The 14220-nt window shown below is 45.1% G+C and overlaps 6 protein-coding genes across 6 annotated transcripts; 3 read left to right on the top strand and 3 right to left on the bottom strand.

The window, feature by feature from the left end:
* On the top strand, positions 1-535 carry BDQ94DRAFT_120318 (uncharacterized protein). The gene has a single exon (XM_026763747.1). It carries the CDS (start codon positions 62-64, stop codon positions 359-361), a length of 300 nt encoding a protein of 99 aa, XP_026620135.1. The 5' UTR covers positions 1-61; the 3' UTR covers positions 362-535.
* On the bottom strand, positions 1-3674 carry pabA (aminodeoxychorismate synthase pabA). Its single transcript, XM_026768319.1, has one exon. The coding sequence runs from the start codon at positions 3156-3158 to the stop codon at positions 711-713; it is 2448 nt and encodes an 815-aa protein (XP_026620134.1). The 5' UTR covers positions 3159-3674; the 3' UTR covers positions 1-710.
* A 58-nt stretch (positions 3675-3732) lies between these two features.
* Positions 3733-4316, top strand: BDQ94DRAFT_175926 (uncharacterized protein; the record flags this gene model as incomplete). The annotated part of the gene is made up of 2 exons (XM_026772584.1): positions 3733-3797; positions 3971-4316. 2 exons carry the CDS (start codon positions 3733-3735, stop codon positions 4314-4316), a joined length of 411 nt encoding a protein of 136 aa, XP_026620133.1.
* Positions 4317-4756: 440 nt separating this feature from the next.
* BDQ94DRAFT_163931 (uncharacterized protein) lies at positions 4757-6507 on the bottom strand (the record flags this gene model as incomplete). The annotated part of the gene is made up of 8 exons (XM_026769845.1): positions 4757-5111; positions 5165-5298; positions 5386-5461; positions 5517-5528; positions 5558-5621; positions 5664-5756; positions 5814-6260; positions 6447-6507. 8 exons carry the CDS (start codon positions 6505-6507, stop codon positions 4757-4759), a joined length of 1242 nt encoding a protein of 413 aa, XP_026620132.1.
* Positions 6508-8496: 1989 nt separating this feature from the next.
* Positions 8497-9004, top strand: BDQ94DRAFT_154598 (uncharacterized protein; the record flags this gene model as incomplete). The annotated part of the gene is made up of 1 exon (XM_026768318.1): positions 8497-9004. The coding sequence occupies one exon, from the start codon at positions 8500-8502 to the stop codon at positions 8800-8802; it is 303 nt and encodes a 100-aa protein (XP_026620131.1). The 3' UTR covers positions 8803-9004.
* BDQ94DRAFT_185224 (HET domain-containing protein) lies at positions 8957-11618 on the bottom strand (the record flags this gene model as incomplete). The annotated part of the gene is made up of 4 exons (XM_026774828.1): positions 8957-10068; positions 10123-10915; positions 10991-11476; positions 11517-11618. The coding sequence occupies 4 exons, from the start codon at positions 11616-11618 to the stop codon at positions 9086-9088; spliced, it is 2364 nt and encodes a 787-aa protein (XP_026620130.1). The 3' UTR covers positions 8957-9085.
* Positions 11619-14220: the final 2602 nt, after the last annotated feature.

Genomic DNA, 14220 nt, shown 5'->3' with positions numbered 1-14220 from the left:
CGAAAACAATATATCCAATGCATCATGTAGATAGGTAGATATACAACAGATCCAACCCAACATGTTATATTCCACATCGTGTACCCGCCCCGTAGACTTCCTTGTAGGTATCCTCGACCTAGCCCACCGACGGCGCCTCTCATGCAGGTTCGCACGCAGAACGGTCCGGCAGATCCACAGATCGATCTCTCCACATAGCCATGCATCGACACCTCGGACCGTTATCCGGCGTGACTGGCGGGTGGGCGGAGGCGTGGAAGGGCACAGGAGTGGGTGTTGGCGCCGCGGGCGGCCGAGTGCGGTTTGCGAAAACGAGCACAACGGGCCGCGAGGATGGACAAAATGCCTAAGTCCTATATAGGAGCTCCGACCAGAGCGGCCAGAGATGTCTTTTCAAACGTTGAACGTCGTGGGCATGATTTGTGTTCTCCAGTAATCCGCCAGTATCTTCAGACGGATCAGGACAAAGAACACCTCTCTCAGATCGATAACTCAGGACAAGATAGCGGGCAGCAGATATTGGTCTAACGCTCGGCTAAGATGCTTGAATGCCCGGATTGCAACCGGCGTTCCCCTGTAAAGATGTCTTAACAGACAAAGGGCAAAGGGCACTTGCATGGAGCCAGTCCCGGTCGTTAGCTTTGAGGTGATAGAGGTTGCTGTTATGGTACTATGACGACTGGGCAGGAAAATCCCCGATACATGCTTGTTTAGCTGGTGACTATTGAAGTAGACGGCTTAAAGACGGTATAGACCGTGTTTAGCTTTGTCAACATCTCATCCCACTCGCCTTGGGCTGTGCTTAAGATCGTGACAGCTCCACCAGCTCCAATTCGCCATTTTTGTTCGCGAGCGTTATCATTGGATGAGCTGAATGCCGTGCGGATAAGTACTGAGAAGCTGCCACCTCCCCCAAGATCCAGGAATCCCATGACACCAGAGTACACTCCACGCCTACGAGACTCGATAGAGGAGAGATGCATGCAAGAACGTTCCTTCGGGGCACCAGTCATAGAGCCTGGTGGAAGACATCTCTGCAGAGCCGTAAGCCCGTATGCTGACATATCCGCTGACTGCAGTTCTGGAATGTCTCGTGCAGCGAACCCAGGCCGAGTCGGATCAACCTGGCCTTTGACATGTGTGATCATTGAATACACATGTCCATAATCCTCGACCTCGAGAAGCTTTTCGACAAATACGCCACCTGAACCACAGATACCATAGAGATCATGCCGAATAAGATCTGCAATCATAAGGTTTTCAGCGGTTTCCTTGGTCGAGCTGAGAATCTTTTGGGCCATTCCAAGCGTCATATTGTCCGTTTTCCTCACGGTACCTTTCATGGGTTTCATTTCGAGAAGAGACTCCCGGTCCCAATTGAGGAAGCATTCAGGGCTGCTGCTTAGAACTTTAACTTTTCCTAATTTTGCATAAGCACTGAACGACGCAGGATTGTACTTTTGAAGGCGCTTGTACAACAGCCAAGGGAAGTCCATGCTATCACAATCTGGTTCGGAGAAAGGCACTGTGATTACTGTTTCACAAGTAAGGCACAGTTCGTATGATTCACCGGCGTGCAGTTCGGCGGTACAAGCATCAAACTGTTCTTTGTAGCGTTGTTCATTGGGAAATTGTGCCGTGGATCGACTGAGTATAGAATCCAGAGCTACTGTGTTGGTTGTAATACTGTCGACATTATCGACGGCAGGATGAGATGATATATCTTGTAGAAGTCGCATTGTTTCATCAAGCCATCCGGCCGGCTGGTTATCAGCTTCCCGGGTAGATTGTACGGTAACACGGCCAGACTCATGGTCGAGGACCACGCTTCGTTCGGTCCAAAGTAGACTCGCATCCACTGTATCTTCCGAATCCTCTACCGAGGAGTTGTGACTGTGGTCTTTTGGGTGAGGAAGGCAAGCGAGCCCCATTTCATATGAAAAGTACCCGAGGAATCCTGCCCAAAACGGGACATCCCGACTGCCTGATTCAACCTTCTTCAGGTCCATCAAGTACCGAAGGACATCCCAAAATTGGCTGGTCGACAAGGGCGTGTTAATCACAGAATGCCCTTCTAAGGTATCCTCGCAATGAAGATTCTCCAAAAAGAGCCTTTCAGTCTGCGCGAAGAATTCTAACCTCCAGCTGCCAGGACTAGGCACGGATATGATGCTGTGTCGGCCGTTGGATTTGAACAACACCGTCGGAAAACCGGGACTATTAAGAGTCTCGCAGATTAATGCCGAATCCAGCGGTTTAGCGTAGAACTGTCGGAAGGAGGAAGATCTTGAAGTAGATGTGCACCAGGTCGACATGGTATGCACAATGTTCGGTAAAGAAGCTATATCATCCGATTCTTGGAGGCAGGTGCTTATCACTTTCGGGAAACTGCCTCGTCCACTCGTTTTGTTGTAGTAGAGAGTCATCTCCCACCATTTCCTTAGCATTTGTCTGCATGCTTCCCTGTCCGACTTGCAGGATTCTGGATGAAACTGAACACCCCAGAAGGGTCTATTCTTATGGCGGACAGCCATTGGAAGTTGGGTCAGCTGAACCGAATCGGTAGAGACCTGTTCCTCCAAGGGCAGCCATGCCAGAACATCAAGCTCTTGTGCTGCGAATATGTCTGATCTTTTATCGCAGCGGTCGTTCTGGACTGTGTCTAGCTGGGCGTATAAAGAGTGGTACAGTGTGACCTCCAGATCTGGTACGCCATCGAATATATCTTCATCGGAAGTTTGAACCCTGCGAACTTGGCCATGGAGCGGATATGGTAGCCGGTGAATGGGAACACCGTGACGAAGGCATAAGCTCTGAAAACCGAGACAGATTCCGAGGACTGGAAGCATATCTGCGGCGCTCAGGCTCCAGATATCCTCCATAATTCCCACATCATGCGGTATATGTGGATCACCGGGGCCCGGCCCAAGAACAATGGCTTCGAAATGTTTAAGAAACTCAGCAGCGTTCCCATCCGGCCATGTTGAGTCAATATGCATGATCGTGACTTTCACATCCAACACCTCCTCAAGCATGGCGACAACATTGTAAGAGAAAGAGTCGTACGCGTCGACATAGAGAACGTTCTTTGAAGGTGTCATCTCGTGGCCATTTCGTCGGGAAGGTAAGGGCGCATCATGGCCCAGTAATGGGGCCATGTCTCGGGGTAAGACGGAAAGAAAAGGATATGTCGTGATGCTGTGCTAGCGAACGAGGAAGAAAGAGTATTACAGGGACTAATATAGAGTCGGATACATAGGGAACAAGATTACATCAAGGTGTAGACTTCCGTATTGGAGATCCTGACGGCGCCTCCGACAGCATTAACGGGCGAACGCCTAAATCAACGCGATGCCGGCGGTGCCAGAAGTCAATGTATTATGATGGGAGGGCGTCGCAGTACGTGTGAAAAAGGGGCAGAAAAGCTCTGCTTTTCGGCGGTTCGATGCAGTGGTAATGTCTGCGTTTTCGAGGCCGTAGGGCCCAGTGTAGGTAGTCGGTGTCAGGGTTGGTTTTGCTCGCTGACGTCTACCTCGTGGTTGTCGGTGTTTCTTATAAGCCGGTCGCCCCACCCGATCCAGCTCGTCGCTTCGAGCTAAGGTAAAGATGCTGCGGAAGGGCGCGCTAGATCGATCTTTAGGGTGGTGAGGAAGCAAAGATAAAGAAGCGTCGAGAGGCACGCCCCTCATATCGGGTCGAAGGCAACAAGGTTGCAGACTCTGAGGCGGCGAAATGCGGGAACGGACCGGAACAACAATAATCCGGCCCGCATCTGCTGCCAAGAGGGCCGTTCGGAGGTAAGTACCAGGATAGGTGGACCGAACAGTGACAGCAGCGCCCACGAGGCGCCTGGTCATGGCCCCCTTTCGAAAAATACCCTCGCGCTCTACAAGAGCTTGGCAAAGGTGTGCGCTTCCATTGTCATGTAGATGTGTACGCAGAGAACCAGCCTTGTCCAATTTCCCTACAGGATCATCTATTTCCTCTACAAGATCAAGGCGCAGGTGAAGGGGAGGGGTCCCAGACTCCTAGGCACGTTCATCCTAGCTTGCTCCCGCTTCGTAAGGCTATGCTGGGAGGTACTAGATAAGATGATTGTCGTACGTGGATCCACACCGGAGGATAAGATCACTGCTTCCGATTCTATCATATCAGACCCGCAGGCTATCCGCTGCATCGCCGAATTCATGCTGCAAACAGGCTTGCTCGAGCAGTTCAGTCAGGTCGAACTCGATCCTGACCCGGATGCGCCTGACCAAAGCCAGGAACATGTAGGCCTCAGGGCCAAGGGGATAGACGCCGAAGAGGCTGGGTAGAAGGTCTGAATGGCTTGGTCACGTGACCTGATCATTCTCTCTCTGGCTCCACGTTTTTCCCTCGGGCACGTATCTCGAGCCATCTGATCGCCCATATAGCCGAGTTCTTTGTGGTAAGAAGCGGAATACTTAGATTGCTGGGTCACAGTGAAAAGATACCTTCACTGTATCCCACCTGATACAAAAAGATAATTGTGCCCCCCCAGTCCTATATTCGGCTTAGCTTTGTTTCACCTCGGGGTTGTTGAAACAATCAAACAATATAAGTGATGACACCAGTATTCAGAAAACCCTGTACCTTTGACAGTCTGCCTTCTACTGACTATCTGCCGAAGACCAGAGAGTTTCATCTCGAGTCTTCTTCGGTTTATTCAACGTCAGCAGTATAGAAACCATCGTTCTATGTTGCTGTTGATGGTGGTGGGAGTGGATAGACTAAGTCACAGAAGCTTTCCAGAAGTACTCCTTTTCGAACCGTAGTGTGCTCGCACTCGCCCAGCCCCCAGTCTTTCATAATCTTCCTTTCCTGATGTTTTTCGTACTGCAAGTATATAGTATTCCTTGTCAGGGTCATCGTTATCATCATCTTCACTGACCCCGATGACAGCACAGTCCTGAGACTTAACCTTGACCGCCGAATCCATATCGAAGTAGAGGAAGCCAACTTTATCTTTACTGCGGAATATCATATGCTTCCCATTCTTTCCTTTCGTATAACAACCTTGAAAATGTCGAACTTGGATATTGATGCCGTGCTCTGACTCGTCAAATCCTAGGCTGTTAGGTCTTGGAGCCCTGAGAGGTAAATATGTCAAAAAGTCGATTTCTCCATCATAAAACATCAAGACCATGAGGGTACATTTTTATCCTTGTAACGAATAGGAGCTAAATGCTTGCCAGCCCGCTTCCACAAGAGAAACCGAGGAAGAATGCAATGGATGACTCCGAAGCTGACTTCAGTAGATAAAGCATTTGCAATACGCTTAGTTATGCCAGAAAATGCAGCGACCATGTCTTTTTCTGGATAGGTAAGATCACGACAGGAATCATCAGTGACAAGCTGTTAGACAAATGAGGCTGTCGATCCATAGCCTGAAGTTAAGAGGCTTTTAGGAAATTGTGGATCAAGCAGATATAATCTGGTACTGGACTAGCACGATTGGTGTCAACCAAGTTTCACCTAATATAAGGGGAACTTACCATCTTGGTTTGCTGAAATTCTCGCAACGAACACCATGTACACCCAGTATGTCTGATGTAAAGTAAAATAGATGGTTCGGCGAGAAAGTGCTCTTTCTTGCAGCACTTATGCCCTTTTATTCAATGAGTTTTTATCAATAAACTCACGGAAATCATCAATGTCTTTTGCATTAGAAGTGGCTCCCTGTGATCGTCCGCAATCCTGAGTGCGATCAAGGAACCCGTCATTCCAACTAGATGCTGAACTCGACGCGATAGTGCAGTATGCGGAGGCGAATATTTATTCCATTCTTGCACCTTCCCTCTCCCAATCCTCCCTGTCTCCCTGTTTGATACACAGCGCATCAATCCAGAGATATTGTTTGTTAAGTTCTCGGGTCACTGTGATAAAGTCTTGGAAAACCTTTGGAAGGCTGCGATAGCTGAACCCAGTCAATCGTTCATTATAATGTTCAGGTGTGGTACAGAATTGCTTCTTCTCCCCATCTGTCGGTTTGCCCCAGCAGTGCGATAATGATATATAGTCAAATGGGTGTGTTAGACCTGCTGACAGCTGAAGTTGCAGCTGATCTGAGTGATTCTTTCCCACAAAAATAGCGCGTGATGGCACAGCCTGATGTCTGTCAATGCATGAATGCTGCTCGTCACACATCTTAAGCCATTGACAGAGCAAATGAAAGCGATTAATAATCGGTAAACAATGATGGTGGGTACTTCTTGGTCTCTTGTATTTATCTTTCAGTTCTGTTTTTTTCCGAAGTATTCATATTGAATAAGAGGCAAAACAATCTGTCAGGGAAAAGTAAATATTACCTGGGAGGCATGGGAAACGCGGAATGGAAAAGAGGACTTTTGGTATGCTAAGGCATGCATTTTTCTTGGGTCTGGGAACCGAGTAATAGCTAGTAATATCAGGGTTGGGCTCTGAACGGTAGCTTGAAGATTGTGTAGCGGCAGAGTGGAGTCTGTCCACGCTAATATAAGCATTCATGTTGACTGGGTGAACCCAGTAATGGCCAGTGATCTCACGACGATTTAGCTTGCATTGTATCAAGGATATTCAGGATTCTGAAGGCTTTGGAGACATATACCTCGGAGACAGTTCTAGGATGGTGGAGCAGTGCGTGTATTCCCATCACTGATTCACCTTCAGGAGGAAAAATAAAGTTGGTAATCTCAGTATCGGTTTCTAACACCCAATCTTCCTGAAATTGCAATTAACAAAAGTAGAGATGGTAGGAAGTAATCGCGTGATTTAAGGAAGCTGTTTCCTTAAAAGGCTGACTTACACGCTATACCAGTATCATACCCCAGTCAGTTATTATCACGCCTGATGTACTCTTTATAGGAAGGCCAACTTACTTCCTATACCGGTATTTTATCCCAGCTAATAATTACTATATCTGAAGTTATTTTAGGCTGACTTACTTCCTATGCCAGCATCATGATCAAGTCAGCTATTAGATACCTGATATAGTCTTTGCAGAAAAGCTGACTTACATTCTATATCAATATCATATCCAAGTCAGCTATTATGTACTCTTCAGGGGAAGGCTGACTTACCCGCTATACAGCTGATCCGGAAACCGGTATCACCACTTACACTCTTTGATTTCAGTAACCCCAACGCGAGTACACGCTAGACGAAGCTTGGCAGTAGATGAAAGCATGGATCGGTGTAACATTACAGTATACTGTATTGACATGTACTACGTAAGGTGGCATTTACTCACTTGTCAATTGACATACGACTATCTAAATTGAAGGCAAGCGGCGAACTAGAGGCTATTACTGAATGATCCAGAGATCACAGAAGAGTTTATACTATACATAGCTAAGACCAATAGGCTCACACATCTGAGGCCCTCCGTTTCGAAGAGACTAAAACATAAGCAAGAACAATACATACCTCCAAAATATGTACCGTTGATTGTAAAAACAGTGTCACCCCTAAGGGATTTTTTTTGTCTCCCAAACCCTATGCTAAGAAAGCACTTCACCTCTTTTGTCACACGCCCGAAAAGTTTACTGAAGGTGGCGTATTATATGGCATGAAAGTCACATGATTCTCAATACTGTATTCAGCTATACAAGCAGCTTCTTGATACCACGTCGTGGCCAAATGATCTCCCTGGTAGATCATCAATCCTGATTAACCATCAGTGATTATCATCAACCATTAAGATGGCGCCACCACTTGCACAATCCACTAGAGAGATGACCTTAGATATAATGATAAGCAATGAGCTCATTGTACCACAGATGCCCAAGGCTGCTAATTCTTACAAACAAACAATTAAAAGCATTGCTCTAACATTCAAAATAGCAGTGTGAGCGTATTATTCAATATAGATAGATAGCCACGAAGTCTTACCTTTCTTATAATCTAAGTCCTTTGCAATCATTTACTTGAAAAGCCCTAATCATATTCTGATAAGATAATTATTTTCCTATGGGATAAATCCAGGTACTAGTAATAGAATGAAGTATTGAAGTATTTATCGTGCACTGAAATAGAAGGATTAGTTTAAACAAAAAGATTACTAAGCAAAAACCTAGGAACTGCAACTCAGATCTATGTGTTATTTATTTTTATTCTATTTTAAAAATTTCCTCTTATTATCTGATCTGTGTAGACAGATCTGGATATGATAAGCGGATAGGATCCTAAAGAACAGGCTGGGCACTCTGTGGTATTATATCTTCTCAAGTTACTAAAACTTATTATAACCAGTGGTATTAGATTCTTTAGTGATATCCAGAATAGGATCATTCTATTCCGCATGTATTAAGGTTTAATAGACTTCTCATATTTGGAAAACTTTATTAAAGAGCTGCTCTATTACTATAAGAAATGACCGGTGCCAGGGTCTGTTCTTATTATAGAGAATATCTTCTTTCACGACTCACGACTCTGAGAAGATTAAGTATTTATAGTCACAGGCAGGAGCCAAGTGCGATGGCGAGCGGCGTTCGTAGGCACATGACTGGGTCACATGATGTAGTTCTGTTTGCTTTGTTTGTTTCGCTTCGTTCGCTTACTTTTGTTGTTTACACGCGTTCCCCCACACTTCCTTCTTTCCCTCCTCATGTTCGATATTCTAGTCTAGATGCACCAAATAAGACATATTTGATCGGCTCTCACATTAAGTTAGTATATCTACCTTCTTACTTACTAGACTTTGTTTTATCCAGCGGCATTAGAAATCATATGAATAGAACCCTGACCAAGCCTTTGAGACTTTTCTTGAGTGATATATTGATACTTTGGGTAGAAGAAAACTAAATGCAGAAGGGCAGTTTTGCAATTCAGGCCTGATCATCGAATATTTATGTTTTCCTATGTTCGTTGCGTTGACCATAGAATTCAATGTATATATATATATGTATGTATATAGATAATAAGATACAATAATTTCTCTTTATCGGATAATAGACGCTTTACAGGATTTTGGATATGAAGTCTCAAACATAACAAAACAAATTACTGGAAACAAAGTCTGGGAGCGCTAAATCTAGCTAGATTATTCTTGCAATTTATCAAATAAGTAAATGTTGCTCGATGTGATTTACCCGCTGGTTTGCTGAGAGTCTGGCAGGCTTGTTCGTAGGTGTTGAGAGAGGAGCTTAATCATCTGATATCTATTAAGTCCAAAGTTCTCTGTTGCTCTTTTTACTACCTCTTCAGATATATATTGGCTTGCTTTTTGGTGTTGAAAGAGAAGCTTCATGATTTCATAACCACAGGATCCAGGATTCCCTGCTACTGCCTTAAGCACTTCTTCAGAGATTGGTAAGCTGGCTCCTCGGTGTTGAAAAAGAAGCTTCATGATTTCAGCTCCAATTCCATAATATGCACTATTCCCTGCTGCTGCCTTGACCACCTCTTCAGAGATTGATAGGCTTGCTCCTCTGTGCTTAAATAGAAGATTCATGATTTCAGCTCCGTTTCCATCGTCTCCAGTATTCCCTGCTGTTGCCTTGACCACCTCTGCAGATATTGGTAGGCTTGTTCCTTGGAGTTGAAAGAGCAGCTCCATGATTTTGTATCCACAAGATCCAGTATTTCCTGCAGCTGCCTTAACCACATCTTCAGATATTGATAGACTTGTCCCTTGGCGTTTAAAGACAAGTACTATGATTTGATATCCACAAGATCCAGTATTCCCTGCGGCGGTCTTAGCAATATCTTCTGAGATTAATAGACTTGTTTCTTGGTGTTGAAAGAGCAGCTCCATGATTTTGTATCCACAAGATCCAGTATTCCCTGCTGCTGTCTTAACCACATCTTCAGATATTGGTAGGCTCGCTCCTTGGTGTTGAAAGAGAACCTCCATGATTTCATGTCCACCAAGACTGGTGTTCTCTGCTGCTGCCTTGACTAGCCCTTCGGTAATTGGTATTTTTGTTCCACCCTGAGAAAGCAGACGCTCTACCGACCCGCCTTTAGAGCCTCCCAGCTCCAATAATCCTTTAACAATATCTTCCATGATGAGCGCCATATCATGTAATCGTCTTTTGTGTTCCCGAGGCTCCTCTCGATATTCAGGGACTCTCATATTAAGATCAGTTGGACCTTGTGGCCCATCCTTGCTTTCAGCATTACCCAGGGGTATTTCCCAGGTAAGAAGAATAACATAGGTGGGGCTTTCTTCATAATGCGTTTCGTGATGAAACTTTTTATCCCAACTCCCTTTCTCACAGCTTTGCTGAGGTATCACTATTGCCTTGACAATTATGAAACAGTCTCTGCATAGTCTAATGATGCTTGGCTTTGAGGCCCCTTGCAGAAGACAAACAATATCACCTTCCTGAATCGCCGTCGCGGAAGCTTGCAGTATCCATTCAGTCCCCCATATTTTTTTAAAGCTCAACGATTGAGCAGTGTTGGTGAAGAGAATGTTAATGCGTTGTTGTCCATAGTCAGCAATGCCTCCTTGAATGGATTCAATCTGACCTAAAATCCATCCCTCGCCCTTGATAACTGCTGTTTCTCTACCGGACCAAGTATCCACAGAGCATTTCCTTGAGAGAATGTATGTAATAGTCTGTTTAAAGACCTCGTTCCATGGGAGGTCATAGTTTGGTTTTAGAGCACCCGTACTAGGGTCATCAACACTGAGGCCTAGTAAAGCATAAATTTTGTCATGCTGGTTGGTAGCTTGGTGAGAATGATACATGTCGATCAATTCACCTATGGAAAAGGTCCCGCGTGAATCAAGCTCATATTTTGGCCGAAAGATGGCGCCCCGTATGAGATGTATGACTGGGTGAACGAGTCTTAGTAAAGGGGAAGTAAGATCCAATCTACTGAGACCTTCACAGAAGACATGCCCGTTTATCTGGACAGAGCCACACATAATGGAAATACATCGCGCGACACCAACTTCTTGAAGCACCTGTTTTGATAGGTCAGAAAGAGAGAGAGAGAGATATATATATATATATATATGAACTCTGATGTATTTTCTTACCCAAATACGGCGAAACCAATTTCGCTGCAGCAACTTCAAGCACGCATCATAATTTATATTCCATTCCTGGGGACTGGAGGGTCTGTCTTTCATAGCCTTGTCTTCTGCAAGGCAGCGAATACTTTCAAGTGCTTTGTTACCATCTTCTATGGCCTCTCCAAGCCAAACAATGACGCAATTAGCCTGTGCATATATTGTCCGCATAAGAGGAATTTGCTGATTCTTCTCTTCTCCATCGTGCTGGTTAATACAGATTGCATCAACCCATAGTGTTCTTCCAAGTTGATAATCTCGGAGGTGAAACAGTGCGGCATAAAGGTTTTTTGTAACCGGAAAAGTACAGTCATTCAATATGATTGACTGAGATTTTATGTCACTACTTTCTCCGTCACTGCGCCATACATAGGAAAGTGCCTCATAGAGGTGTCTTCCATCTCCAGTATCAGAGAAAGTATAGTTGAAGAGCTCGCATTTGATCGGGGCGTTCTTATGGTGATGTGGTAAAGACGAATCATGCGAGTTGTACTAGACCCCGACGGAAGCTTCGGATAGGCATAAGAGAACATGATCGATTTAGGTTCTCGTATTGGAATGAATGAGCAATATCCGCACACTTTTGAAAGTGCATCATAGCAGAGTATTGTTATTGTATCTAGGCTTGTCAAACCCCAACTATTTTAAATTAGACAAAGCTGGGACACATAGCTCATTGTACGTGACTGATTTAAGTGGGGTGGGTATAGATTGATTCACTTATGTGGCTGGCTTCTATAGGCTGGCTTGTCGTCTCACTTAATTTCTTAACATTGATAGGCAAAGCAAGCGTTGGCTCCGCCAAGATACCCCTCTAATCCAGATTTATTGGGCCAGACAACCTGCATGACGTCATTTAAATACAGTACTGCATAATACATGGTAATCTGGAATATCATTGAGCCGTACGGTTTCCTATTGAGCACTGTTGAGGGAGGGTGTGGGCCTTCGGGCCGACTTTGATCCGGCCTGCTGGCCAGGCGGGATGCCTCCTTCCGCCTACGGCTCGACCACCCGTAATCTCCTGAGCACCTCTCTGGTTCCTGTTTTCTAGCATCATCAAGCATCAATATAAGCCTCGTTTCTAGTTGTTCAACCAGCCATACTGCTTCGTTTGACTCTGCGGTCCTCGTATCTCTCAGTACTAGCACACCCTTGGCAGGGCAACTTGGAGAAGATTGGTCAAGATTCAGTCCCAGATGATCATCCTATTTACTATTCTATCTACTACTGTTACTACAGCAGATCTGGACCAGGTGGCGGAGAAACTGATTAGCTTTACTGTCGCCGCCCTTAATCAACATATCCTGAGGCATCGGCCATCGCCATACTCTAAATGGTGGTTAATCTCTGCACTCAAGGTCCAACAGGTTGGAGTTAATCAAGCCTGCTGAAGATGGCAGAGTAGCTGTACAGATCTGGGATTGTAATATTCCAGTCCCGGAGGCCCTCTTTGCAGATATGTAAGGAAAGCGCTGGTAGTGGATGTGAATAATTGAAAAAAACCAAAGCCGCACACTGGAAGGACTATCTAGATAAAGCTGGAGAAGGGTACCTGTGGAAAGCGGTGACTTATATGCGCCCACGGGATGATTATGCCACTTTTCCTGCATTGAATATCAGTTCTAGGTGAGGTAGTAGATAATGAGATAAAAGCAAAAGTCTTTCTTGATTTTCTTCTTTCTTAAGATGGCAGACACATACACAGAACTTAAGCAAATGTAGATGCAGACGCAGACTTAGAGTGCTTAGGGTTGCTAGTGGAGGAGATATAATGGGAACCGATCACTGAGCTGGGGGTCCAGATCAGTTACGGCTGCTAAAGGAATTACTGCTCTCGGCAAAGATGGAATCCTGATCTTGGTTTGGAATAATCTATGAGCCTATCTGAAGATACTAATTATCTATATATTTACCAAGTCGGTCGAACTAGGTTACTATCCTGGCCGATGGAAAAGAGCAAAATCCATGGTTCTGCAAAAACTTGGAAAGGCTGGCTATACAGTCCCTGGAGTATACCGACTGATTTCATTGCTGAATACTCTGGGGATAATACTGGAGGCAGTAATGGCCAAGCGGCTGTTGTTCTGGGCCGAATCACATAGGCTGTTGCCAGGGATGTAGTTTGGAGGATGGTCTGGCTGAAACACGGGGCAAGCACTACTGGTCCTTGTAAATATGGTTGATCGAGCATGGCTACAGCTGCGATCAAGGGTAGTAATGTTTATCGCCTTTGATCTCAAGGGGGCCTTTGATGGAGTTAATAAGACTAACCTGGAAGCATGTCTGCGAGCTAAAGATATTCCCATTATTGCCAGACAGTGGATCTATAGCTTTATGGAGGACTGATATGCAAGTCTTGCTTTCGATGACTTGAAACATAATCATCAGTTAGAGAATGTGGGTCTAGCCCAAGGCTTGCCCCTGTCACCGATCTCTTTACCTTCTTCAACTTGAATCTGATAGATTAACCAGTGGATGGCAAAAGAGGAGCATCCGCCTTTATTGACGATCATTTCCGTTGGCAAGTAGGTCTGTCGGCGGAGGAAAACCTCAAGAAGCTGCAGGAAGAAGACATCCCATGTATTGTAAAGTGTGGGCCCGACGGACTAACTTATACTTTGCAGCGGAGAAGACAGCTAAATTTGTGGAATGAGATCACGTGATCTAGCCTAGCCACCTAGTCACCACCTCGCGTAGTTAGCTAGCTAGCCTACACAATGTCATCCATATTGCTGTCACAAATTTATTTGATGAGAAACAAGAAGGAATATAATTAGGGAGAAATCACCATGAGTGGTAAGATCATCAAGCCCACCGCAGTGGTAAGACTCCCTGGGGTCATCTTTGACAGAGAACTGCGATGGAAGAAACATGTCTAGTAAGTACTCAATTGAGCAATTAAAGTTAACATCACACTAGAGGGACTCCGGTACCTACAACTGGAATAGATGAGATAACTCTACCAGTGGAAGATTATGCATCTACTGTGTGGCACAATTCTCTAAAGGATAAGATCTACCTGCAGCAGCTGGCAACTATCCAGCGAGCTGCTCTGATATGGATTCTTTCTGTTTCTAGAATTGTATCTATACAGGCACTCGAAGTAGAATTTTATATACTATTAGCTTTATTACGGCTGAAATAAATGTCCAGCTTGTCGCAGCCAGCCTAAGCACAATGCCAGAACATCACCC

This window comes from Aspergillus welwitschiae (assembly GCF_003344945.1).
Source record: "Aspergillus welwitschiae strain CBS 139.54b unplaced genomic scaffold BDQ94scaffold_69, whole genome shotgun sequence".
Classification (NCBI taxonomy): domain Eukaryota; kingdom Fungi; phylum Ascomycota; class Eurotiomycetes; order Eurotiales; family Aspergillaceae; genus Aspergillus; species Aspergillus welwitschiae.
This window is presented reverse-complemented; position numbering and strand designations above follow the sequence as displayed.

Bases quoted from the DNA above. Each gene is read 5' to 3' on its own strand.
- pabA (XM_026768319.1), bottom strand. From the start codon at position 3,158: ATGGCCCCATTACTGGGCCATGATGCGCCCTTACCTTCCCGACGAAAT.
- BDQ94DRAFT_120318 (XM_026763747.1), top strand. From the start codon at position 62: ATGTTATATTCCACATCGTGTACCCGCCCCGTAGACTTCCTTGTAGGT.